The 12128-nt window shown below is 41.3% G+C and overlaps 1 protein-coding gene across 3 annotated transcripts in view; it reads left to right on the top strand.

Moving 5' to 3' along the window:
- Window positions 1-12128, top strand: part of dmxl1 (Dmx like 1) — a 233485-nt gene that overhangs the window by 180428 nt on the left and 40929 nt on the right. For all 3 annotated transcript variants that reach the window (XM_043711450.2, XM_043711440.2, XM_043711459.2), the window contains one exon: window positions 2814-2931. In XM_043711450.2, coding sequence (XP_043567385.2) covers window positions 2814-2931 — 118 coding nt within the window. The remainder of the gene's footprint in view (window positions 1-2813; window positions 2932-12128) is intronic.

Raw genomic sequence — 12128 nt, 5'->3', positions numbered from 1 at the left:
TGTGTTGCTGGAAAAGTGCAGCAGGTCAGGCAGCATCTAGGGAACAGGAGAATCGACGTTTCGGGCATTAGCCCTTCAGGAATCCTGAAGAAGGGCTAATGCCCGAAACGTCGATTCTCCTGTTCCCTAGATGCTGCCTGACCTGCTGCGCTTTTCCAGCAACACATTTCCATATCTAATTATTTTGTCTGTTAAGGAAAGATATGCTGGTTGACTGTCGGTGAAAGGGTATACTGAACAAACAAATAATTAGGCATCAGCAATTAGAACATGGGTAGGATCTGTATAAAACTCAAAAGGTAAACTAGATTGGAGGAGAGGCAGGTGAACCTCTGTCTCACCTGGAAGGACTGTTTGGGGCCCTGGATGGAGGTGAGGGGAGTGGTGCGCTGGCAGGTTTTGCATCTTTTCCAGTTGCAGGGGAAGGGATTGTGGGAATCAGGGGGCTCGGTGGGGAGAGTGGTGCAAACCAAGGACTGTCAAAGGGAACGGTCCTTGTGGAAGGCAGAGAGGGGTGGGGAGGGGAAGATGTTCTTGGTGATGGGGTCTAGTTGTGTTTAACGATGATATATTGGATGCAGAAACTGGTGGAGTGGTAGGTGAGGACAAGGGGGGGTGGGCTCTCTGTCTTTATTGGAGAAAGTGAGGTCTGCAGATGCTGGAGATCAAAGTTGAAACTTTATTGCTGGAACAGCACAGCAGGTCAGGCAGCATCCAGGGAACAGGAGATTCGACGTTTCGGGCACAGGCCCTTCTTCAGGAATGAGCAGAGAGTGTTCAGCAGGAGAAGATAAAAGGTAGGGAGGAGGGACTTGGAGGAGGGGCGTTGGAAATGTGATAGGTGGAAAGAGGTCAAGGTGAGGGTGATAGGTCGGAGTAGGATGGAGGCGGAGAGGTCAAGAAGAAGACTGCAGGTCAGGAAGGCGGTGCCGGGCTGGAGGGATTCGGCTGAGACAAGGTGGGGGGAGGGGGGATGAAGAAACTGGTGAAGTCCAAGTTCATCCCCTGTGGTTGGAGGGTTCCCTGTCGGAAGATAAGACGCTCCTCCTCCGACCGTCGCGTTGTTGTGGTTTGGCGGTGGATGAGTCCAATTGGACTCATCCACCGCCAAACCACAACAACGCGACGGTCGGAGGAGGAGCGTCTTATCTTCCGACTGGGAACCCTCCAACCACAGGGGATGAACTTGGACTTCACCAGTTTCTTCATCCCCCCTCCCCCCACCTTGTCTCAGCTGAATCCCTCCAGCCCGGCACCGCCTTCCTGACCTGCAGTCTTCTTCTTGACCTCTCCGCCTCCATCCTACTCCGACCTATCACCCTCACCTTGACCTCTTTCCACCTATCACATTTCCAACGCCCCTCCTCCAAGTCCCTCCTCCCTACCTTTTATCTTCTCCTGCTGAACACTCTCTGCTCATTCCTGAAGAAGGGCCTGTGCCCGAAACGTCGAATCTCCTGTTCCCTGGATGCTGCCTGACCTGCTGTGCTGTTCCAGCAATAAAGTTTCAACTCTCTGTCTTTATTGCCCTGGGAGGGGGGAGGGGTTTAGAGCAGTGGAGCGGGGAATGAAGGTGGTGCAGTGGAGGGCTGTCTGGGTGACAGGGGGGAAAAACACAATGTTCAAAATAGGTGGGCATCTAGAAAGTGTTCAGAAAAGATCTACAAGGATGTTGCCAGGGTTGGAGGGTTTGAGTTATAGGGAGAGATTGAATAAGCTGAAGCTGTTTTCCCTGGAGTGTCAGAGGCTGAGGGGTGACCTTATAAACGTTTATAAAATCATGAGGGGCATGGATAGGATAAATAGACAAAAATTTTTCCCTGGGGTGGGGGAGTGCAGAACTAGGGGCATAGGTCGAGGATGAGAGAGGAAAGATATAAAAGAGACCTAAGGAGTAACTGTTTCACACAGAGGGTGGTACGTGTATGGAATGAGCTGCCAGAGGAAGTGGTGGAGGCTGGTACAATTGCAACATTTAAAAAGCATTTGGATGGGTATATGAATAGGAAGGGTTTGGAGGGATATGGGCCAGGTGCTGGCAGGTGGGACTAGTTTGGGTTGGGATATCTGGTCAACATGGACGGGTTGGACCGAAGGGTCTGTTTCCATGCTGTACATCTCTATTGAAGAATCAATGATGCACTGTCAGAAGGCTTTCTGATTAATTGGTTCTGACAAATAAAAGATGAAATCAGTAAGCTGTGATGGGAAAGACGTTGATGTTGAAAAGAGGGGATATTAGAAGTACTGACCATGACATTGGAGTTCTCTTGAGGCCTTCAAGTTGTGCTAGGGAGTGGAAAGTTAATTATTTAATGCAATTGCCTAATAATCTTTGCTATAGAATATTCAACTTAATGTGTGTTGTGGCTAAACTTATAGAATCTCTAATTCAAGATGAAATGCTTACATGTAATTAAGGATAGTCAATCAGCTTTGTCAAAGACAAGTTATATTTGGCAACTTTGGTGATAAAGTAACTGGTTGAGACAGTAAGTATTGTGTCATTTAAGTGAATACTACCTATTAAAATATTCAGATATAGAGCAAGGAGGAGAGAATAAGGTAATGACATTAGTTTTTCATTGGTATAGCAAACAACCAACAGAAAACCTATTATACCAGCTTTGCTATGGCTTTCTATGGTATTAAAAATGTAGTATAATGAAATGTGGACACTGTCATTTATAGTTTTGTTTGGGAATTTTGAGTGAAAAAGGTTAAGTGCAATTTTGGTTTTATTATGTAATTGTGTGAAAACTATCTATTAAAATTCAAAGGCTTACAACATCGAAATTGCTTTTTCTTGACAGGTCAAAACACCACACCGCTCTTCCTGTTAAAAGACTTTGGCAATATCTTGTGAAACAGGAAGAAGTACAAGAGATTTTCATTCGAAATATTTTCACAAAACAGAGATGTCACAATGAGGTGTGTAGTATTGAAACTACGATTTTGGAATTTAATTCATCATGTTCAACTATATGCTGTTATTATAACATTTTCTTTCCATGTAACCTCTACAAATTGTGAATGGTTGAATAGTATGTTAAAATAAAGTTGCATCTTTTCTGCAGAAACATGCAGTTTAGTAAGTTTTACAAGTAGTTGTAAAAGAAATCTGAACTTCATATGTGAAGTGAGTGTGACTGTTTGATTGTGACATTAAGGTACTCTAGCAAAACTGGAGTCTTCAGGAGACAGTAAACATCCCCACTGGTCTAAGCCATACCTAACCCGATGGAAGATGGTTTGGTTGTTGGTCAATCATCTCTGCCACAGGGTGTACTTGTTCAGAGACGTTTGATACCTGTCCCTGGAGCAGGTGGCTCGTGAGCCCATGCCTCTTGACCCAAAGGCAGGAACAGCACTGTACCACAAGAGCCCACTCTGGCTCCGAAGTAGTGCCCCACCCCCAGTCATTTGTAGCTGCTTCATCAGTGACCTCACCATAAGATGAGAAATCAAGGTGTTTGCTCATGGTTAAGCAGTCATGCGTCAGTGTTATCCTTTTAAAGATGTTGAAGGAGTATTGTCAGGAATTAACCAACTCTATAATGACTTACATTAGATGAATTCTACTAATTAAGCATTACTAGTATTGTGAAATGCTTGAAATAAATTGAAAATAATGATGCATCAAAACAAGTTGAAAGAAAATAGTTTACATGCAAATTTTTCAGGGCACGTGTGAAGTTCTCATTACTTATTTTGAAGTTAAGCTGTTGCAAAGCAAGTTGGTGTCTTTATTTGTGTTTATGTATCTATCTGTGCCTCCTGTATCGGTTTTGTTTTTATTTGCTTGTATAATTCTAATACTAACCAACCACTAAACCTTTTGGAGTTAAGAAATCAGGTGCAGTAGTTTCGAGGCTTTGTTACTTGATTGGTAAACCAGAAGCCTGGATTAATAATCCAGAGACAGTAATATAAATCTGACCATTGCAGCGGAGGTATTTAATTCAGCTATTTTAAAATTTTCCCCATTGGCAGGGCCTGAACATCACTGGAAAAGCCACCATTAATTTCCATTCACTGCTTTGTGAAATGCTGCATTGTGGCATGAGCACTCTCTCAGTGCTGTAGGTAGAGTGATAAAAGAACAATGTATTTACAAGTCAGGATGCTGTGTGATGGTGCCAACTGTGTCTTTGTTCTTCTAGTGATAGAGGTCACTGGTTTGGAAATTGCTGCCAAACAAGATTTGGCAAGTTAGTACAGTGCCTATTGTAGGTGGTACATAAGGCACCAGCACACCAGTCTGTAAGTACTGAGGGTGGTGGATCATGTGCTAATAAATGAGAAGGTTTTGTCTGGATAATGCTGAACATCTGAGTTCTTTTAGAACTGAACTCACCCAAGAAGTATTTCATCACACTTCTGATTTATGCTTTGTCAACAGGCTTTAGAAAGTCAGAAACTAAACTATTACTCATAGTATACCTGTCTTTAGGGCTGCTTTGTAGCCACTGTGTCTATATAGCTGGTCAACCTACATTTGTCAAGGTGACTACCAGCGTGCTGACAGATGATTCAGCAATAGCAATCCCATCAAAATTCAAGTGAAGTTTGTTCGGCTGTGTAATCATTGACATCTGGACTCCTGACCTTTTGATGTGGAAAAGTTATTAACAAAGTAATAAAGTGGGTTAATAATGCTGTGAGGAAGAGCAGTATTGTCCTGACTGAGGTAATTGACTTCCAATAAACACAACTGTTGCCCACAACAAAAAGAGAAATTTCTGGAGAAATTCATATCAAGCAGCTTCTGTGGAGAGGAAAGAGAGTTAGAGTTTTGCTCCAGTGACCCTTCTTCAGAACAACTATCGTCCTTTGAGCTAGGTATGAATCCAACCATTGTAACATTTCTCCTGATTATTATTGAGTTCAGTTGTACTCCGTTTCCTTGATGTCACAATCAGTCATGCTGCCTTGAAATCAAGGATAATCACACTTCTACTTCATCTCTGAATTCTATTGTGTCCATATTTGGACCAAAGCTGTAATGAAGCACAGGAGTAGGGTGATGCTGGTGGAACCCAAATTAAGTATCAGTGAACAGGTTATTGGTAAGTCAAAGCCATTTGATGCGATTGCAGTTCATTTTATCATTTTGCTGATGGAGAAGGGTAGGTCAATAAAACTATCGTGGAGACAGTTTCAGATGCAGTCATGGATCAGTTTCCATTTGTGTTCTGCCAGCACTGAAACTTATCTCATAATCCTTCTGCATGTAAATTGGATGAGACACAAGATCTTAACGACTGTGCATTGGTAAGAATGAAGCCATTTTGGTTGACCTCACCACAGACCTTGTACCTTTTTTTTTCCTGATTGCTTTTCCATTTCTCAAATTGTTCTCAACCCTCACTTTCACATGAGCTGAATTTCCGCTCCCTTAGTCTTTCCAGCAGTGTACTTGCTTTTTTCTTAACATTGCCTTGCCTTCATCCTCTTTCAACCCGTGTTAACAAAATTTTCATCCCTATCTTTTATCACCTCTAGATTCAACCATTCATGAATCTTCTCCTCGCGGCCTTCCTCTGCGAAGCTAAAGGTAGTCAATCCCCTTCAGCCCAAACCCCCCCACACATCAGGTGCCATTTGCAATTAATCTTTCATCCTCTGCAACATTTTAGTAAATTATTGTTGCAGTTCCAGTATCCCATCCATCGTTTAGTCTGTGAGACTGCAATGAGCATTCTGACTATATTGCAACTAATATTTGATTATTGCTTTTTGTATTCAGTACCACTAAATATAAAGCCAATAATAATTTTCCATTTAAAAAATCAAAGAACTGTGGATGCTGTAACTCAGAAACAAAAGCAGAAGTTGGATCAGCAGGTCTGGCAGCATCTGTGAGGAGAAATCAAATTTTGGGTCCGGTGACCCTTTTCTGTGCTTCCATTTTCCTACCTATTTTTGAAAGACTTAAATTGACCTAAACCTTTTGATTTTCAATTCCATTGAAAATCGTACGATTTATGGCATTTATTTTCTATTCTTTTCCCAAAGTATTTTGCACACCTTTATCTAATTTGAACCTTAATTACCATATATCTGTCAACTCCACTAGATGGTATATCACCTACATTCTTTCTCATAGTTTGCTATACCCTTTTAAATTTAAAGGAACAAACTTCTTCAGTTCTAGTTCTTGAATTGCTGACTAAGTGGTTACTGAGTATTTTCTAGAGAAGAATGAAAAATGATCTCATTGAAATATTCCTTTGATGAGGTGACTGTGCAGATTTATTGCTGAGACTTTTTTTCCACTGACTGGGAAATCTGTAACAAGAGAGCAGTACTTTTGGGATAAGGGACCAATCACTCAAGATGAGGATAAGTTACTTGATTTAAAGGAATATGACACTTTGGAATTTCCCATTGCAGAGGGTTGTGGATGTGCCACCACTGAATACAGAAGAGCCTTGACTATCTGAAAGACACGGGCAGGAAGTGTTTCATTTGGTTAATTGAATGCTGGATAATCGAAAGCTGGATAACACCGTTTAGTCAAGTATCGGGACCTTGCAATCTTGCCAGATAATCAATTATCGGATAATCAAGGTTCCTCTGTATATTTAAAACTGTGTTAGACAGGTATTTGGTGTCTCCCGGAATTGAGGAATATAGGGAAAAGGCAGCAAGGGGAGTCGATGTCCAAAATCTGCTGTGGTCACATAAAATGGTGGAGACAACTTGACAGACTAAAGAGGAACCTCGATTATCCAAACGAGATGGGTGGGCAGCATTTTTTTTGGATCATTGATTATTTGGTTAATTGATTCAATGCCTCCCCTCTGGGCCTCCGAGTTTTCTGACATTGCCTTTTTCCTCGCTCTGCCTGTCTTGATCCTTCTCTCTGTCTCAGAGTTTGTTTCTGAGCAGAGACATACACATGTATGTAAGGTACCTGCAGCATTGCTGAAGCCTCCCACATCCCACCTGCCCCCCCCATCAGTTCAATGGGATTGACACAGCTCTTGCTACGTTTGCTCCCAGTTCAAGAGACTAGGCAGCTGCGCACAAGCCCCCACTCCCAGTCCGCCCCGTGTGCCCCCCCAACCCCATCCAGCACCCTGCCCCCTACCCCATCCAACTCCACCCACACCCCCAATCTTGTCCAACTCCATACCTCATTTAATCCCCCCCCACGCCACGCAGCTGGACTGGACATCAACAGCAGGACTGCTGCTGCCGTTGGGGGGGGGGGGGTGAGTCTCAAAATACAGCACGCACGCGCGCACATGCACATGCATGCAGCCTCGTACACGCGCACAGTCACACACACACTTTTACTGCAACATTTTAACAAGTTCCACCTTTGCCCTCCTGACAATGTTGGAAAGATTATCTGGGGAAGGGGGGATTTAGGGTACTCTGTGTAGAACTCCAGGGAAAGTGTAGGGAGAGGGAGAGAGAGAGAAAGAGATGGCGAGTGGTCAGCCATTTAGAGACCGTGCCTGGGCTCCCATCGATGTTTGGGGCAGCATTTCAGTAAGCTGAGTCCACTTTGAATCTTTGTAAACAAAAGGCGCAATCGGAGTTGGAAACATCTCTTTGATGTAATGTTTCTATCAGGACCTTGAGATCATCTTCTGTTAATCCAAAATTCGGATAATCGATATTCAGATAATCAAGGTTCCTTTGTATATGGTTTTCCCCTGCTATTTTATAGTTGCATTGTCTTATAACTCCTAAATGTTCTAATGCTCACTTGATGCTTATATTGATTTTAAATGTTTCTTGGATTTTAAAACAATTTATTTAGGCTGATTTTAAAAGATTGAAACACTTGTCCCAAATGTCTAACATAATTCTTTTGGGAAAAAAGGTAGAAATGGCCAGTCAAGTTTTATCAGTAAGATTGTGTGCTATGTTTTAATTCAATAGTCTAATAGGGGTTTGTAAGCCTGATAACAACAGGGAAAAGGTGTTCTTGAATCTGTTATACATGCTTTCAAACTTCTGTATCTTCTGATTAATGGAAGAGGGTATGACAGATGGGAGGAGTATTTGATTATGTTGGCTATTTTCCTGAGGGAGCACGAAGTGTGGACTTCGTGGTAGGAAGGCTAATTTGTGTGATGAACCGGGTTGTGTTCACAACTTTCTGTAAATTCTTGTGATCTTGAGCAGAGCAGTTGCCACACCAATCTGTGATGCAACCGATAAGATGCTATTAATGATGCATCTATAAAAACTGGTAAGAGTCATTGTGGACATGCTGTATTTCCCTCGCCTTCTGAGCAAGTAGACGTGCTCATGTACTTGCTTTACTGTTGTCATGGAAGGACCAGGTAGAAGAGTATGGGCCAAATACTGGCAAATGGGATTAGGTCAGATTGGGATGTCTGGTCAGCATGGACGAGTTGGACCAAAGGGTTTGTTTTCGTGCTCTGACTTTAAGACTTTCATGTAGAAACAGTAAATGGTGCAATATCTATACAAAATGTCTGTTGTTAAATATCTGCGATCATTTTCGGGCCTAAATCAGAAAGTTTCAACTTGAGTAATATTTTCTAATCCGTGCTTAATTCATTTTTTTTAAAACAATTTGTCTTGTGGCTGTTCTTGATGTAGTCAGTAGATACCTCCAAAGAAACAAACAGAAATTCTATGATGGAGGAACCTAGCGTCAACAAGGTACAGCTCAATTGTTAATAACCATCTCTGGCTGTAGTGTTCTCCCCAGGCTACACAGTTCTACTGCAATACAAGGTCAGCATTAAGTTCAACATAATTTGACTAATCACTCGCTGAGTCTGTATTTTTAAAAAAAAACTGATTTCAAATAAACTTACAGGTTAAGTACCTGGGGAGACCACACATGAAATTAGTGGTCAAGGGAATAGTACCCACCATATCATGTATTTTGAAATATATACATTTTGTTATACATGATGTGCCAGTGAGTTGCATTAAACAGGTATGGGTTTTTCTTTTATCCTAAAAAATTTTTACACTTGCAATTCTGTGATTTTCTTAGTATCTGGTAAGGTTGCTATTTATCATTGCAGTTTAAAATATGCTTCTCTGGCATATTGAAAAAGCTAAAAATTATTTTGGCAACTGATGAAGAGCATGTTCCCTCATAGAGAACAGCCATACCAACTGACAGACAAAACAAGTTGAAGAATTATGCTCAAGATTGTCTTTAGTCAAAAAAAACTTCAATTTTCTATTCTTTTCCCAAAGTATTTCTCAGATTTGTTCATGGTAAATTATAGTTAGGAATGTTGATTTTATTTTTGAATGGTATTATGATTGATATTACATGAACTTCCACAAAACCTTCCAAGTGGAACAAAACAGGTTTGAGAACTACATTGAAACCTGGGGTATAAAACCCAGTGGTTTAATAAATAGGAAATTGGTTGCAGAACTGGAAGAAGACATGCAGTGGGGCCTCCGTGGGCCATGATTATGGCCACTCATTTCCTTTTGTTGATATTATTGATCTGGGCTTGAGCATTTCAAACTTTGCAGATTTAACCAAAGTGGGTACTATTATGAACTCTGAGGAGGTTAGTTACGGATTTAAAGAGAGCTTAAATGATTTGGTAGATTTGATGGACACATGGCAGTTAAGTTTAATACTGAGAAGAATGAAGTATTACATTTTGAAAGAATGAAGAAAGGAAATATAAAGTAAAACATGCAATTCTAAAAGGGATATGGAACGAAGGCATGCGGGTGTACATGTGCATAAGTTATTGGAGGTGGCAGGAACAGTTGTGAAAGTGGTTAATGTGGCATGTAGATCTTGGGCTTTCAAAATAGAAACATTCAGAGTATAAAAGCATTGAAGGATGTGATTAAAATGCATCAAACACTTCTTTGACCTCAACTTGAGCGTTGAGTCTGGACAGAGAATACAGGGAGAAACTGTTTGCATTGACAAGGGCCATAGAATCAGAAAGATCTATCGCATGCAAACAGATGCTTCTGTCCAACTTGTCTATATCAGAAATAAATCTAGTCCCATTTGCCATTGGCTCCTATTCCCCTAAACCCTTCCTATTCATATACCCATCCCTTTAAATGATGTAATTGTACGAGCCTCCACCACTTCCTCAATCAACTATTTTCATACACGTACCACCTTCCGTGAAAAAGTTATCCCTGAGGTCCATTTTAAGTTTTCTCTCCCCTCATGTTAAACCTATGCTTCTAGTTTTGGACTCCTTCATCCCAGGGAAAAAGACCTTGTCTATTTACCCAATCCATGCCTGAAATGATTTTGTAAACCTCTATAAGTTCACTCCCCCCAGCTTCGGACATCTCCATGGAAAATAGTCCCAGCCTGTTCAACCTCTTCCCATAGCTCAAATCGTCCAACTCTGGCAACATACTTGTAAATCTGTTTTGAACCCTTTCAAGTTTCACAACATCCCCCTATGACAGGGAGACTAGAACTGCACGCATTATTCCAAAAGTGGCCTAACCAATGTCCTGTACAGCTGTAATATGACCTCCCAACTCTTGTACTCCATGCTCTGACCAAAAAAGGCAAGCATACCAAATGCCCCCTTCACTATTCTATCTAACTGCAACTCCACTTTCAAGGAATATGAACTTGCACTCCAGGATCCTTGTTCAGCAACACTTCCCAGAACCTTACCATTAAGTGTACAAATCCTGTCCTGATTTGCCTTTCAGAAATGCAGCACCTCACATTTATTTAATCCATCTGCTACTCCTTGGCTTATTGGCTCATCTGATCAAGATCCTGCTATACTCTGAAGTAACCTTTGCTGTCCACTACACCACCAAGGAAACAGATTAAAGATGATTGGCAAAAGAAAAAGCAATAGTGGCATTACGAAAAAGTTTGTTTTATGGACTGGTGTTTATTTAGTCACGGGTGAGGGCATCTTTGACTAGGCCAGCATTTACTGCCCATCCCTAATTACCCAGAAGGCAGTTAAAATTAAGCCACATTGATGTGACTCCAGACACACATCAAAGTCAGACCGGTAAGGTTGGAAGTTTCTTTCCCTGAAGGGTGTTAGTGAGAGAGATGGGTTTTTCTGACAATTGACAATGGATTCATGGTCATCTTTAGACTCGTACTTCCAGAATTTTAATGAAATCAAATTACACGATCTGCCATGGTGGGGTGGAACCCAGGATGTCACCTAGATCTCTGGGTTAACAGCCCAGTGATAATACCACTCAACAGTCTCCTCCCCTAAAGATTTAGAATGCTGTAATTGAGAGTGTGGTGGCAATTAATTCAATTATTTCAAACTGAACTGGCCAACTTTGAGGGCTACAGGAAAAAGCAGAGCAGTGGGACTAGCTAAGTAACTTTTACAGAAAGGTGGGCATTTTATGGTAAACATATTCTTTTGGCTGCAGCTGTAGTCAGAACTAGCGGTCACTGCATGCTTTTTAAGGGTAGTTTGAAGGAATAATAAATTCTTGTCTTGCTTACAAGTCCTACGTTGTATGGAAAAGCAGCATTTATTTGCACTGAGACTCTCTGCCACATTGTAGTAAATGCTGCCTTCACCTTGCTCCAGTCTAACATTACAATTTCCTCTAGTCGTCCTTTCTTCCCTAAACCATTCGACCCTTCTTTAAATCTTTCCACTTATTCCAAAGACAAAGCCTTCAGTCACCTGACCCTAGATCATCTCAAACTCTAACCCACGCTTCTCATTTTGTCTGTACATTCTTTAAAAAAAGATTCTCAGCACCTAATAATTATCTGTTCCCTCTGCACAATGTCCATAAATTTCATCTACTTATCCATTTTTTCACCCTTCTCTGAAAAGCTTTGCAATATTCATTACAAGTGCTTTATAAAAGTTGAGGTCGAACTTACTTCATAACACAACGTGCAGAGTTAGTCTCATTTGTTCCTCAGGTGAGAAATATGACTCAATCTGCAATTTATCACGTTACCAACAAAATTTATTTTGCCCCAGAATATGGTCAGTCTTTGATGTAACAGTCACTTCCAGCTCAGGAGTCAACAGTAGTACTAGCATCATGGGTTGAAATGCAAACTAAAAGGATAAAATTGGTATTGCAAAAACCTGAAATCCAAAGTGGGGAAAAATAACACTTATCCAGAATGCAAAATCGAACCCAGTGTGCCATTTTGGTTATAC

This window comes from Chiloscyllium plagiosum, unplaced genomic scaffold (assembly GCF_037043375.1).
Source record: "Chiloscyllium plagiosum isolate Xiang-an unplaced genomic scaffold, Cpla_swu_hap1 HiC_scaffold_2, whole genome shotgun sequence".
Taxonomy (NCBI): Eukaryota; Metazoa; Chordata; class Chondrichthyes; order Orectolobiformes; family Hemiscylliidae; genus Chiloscyllium; species Chiloscyllium plagiosum.
This window is presented reverse-complemented; position numbering and strand designations above follow the sequence as displayed.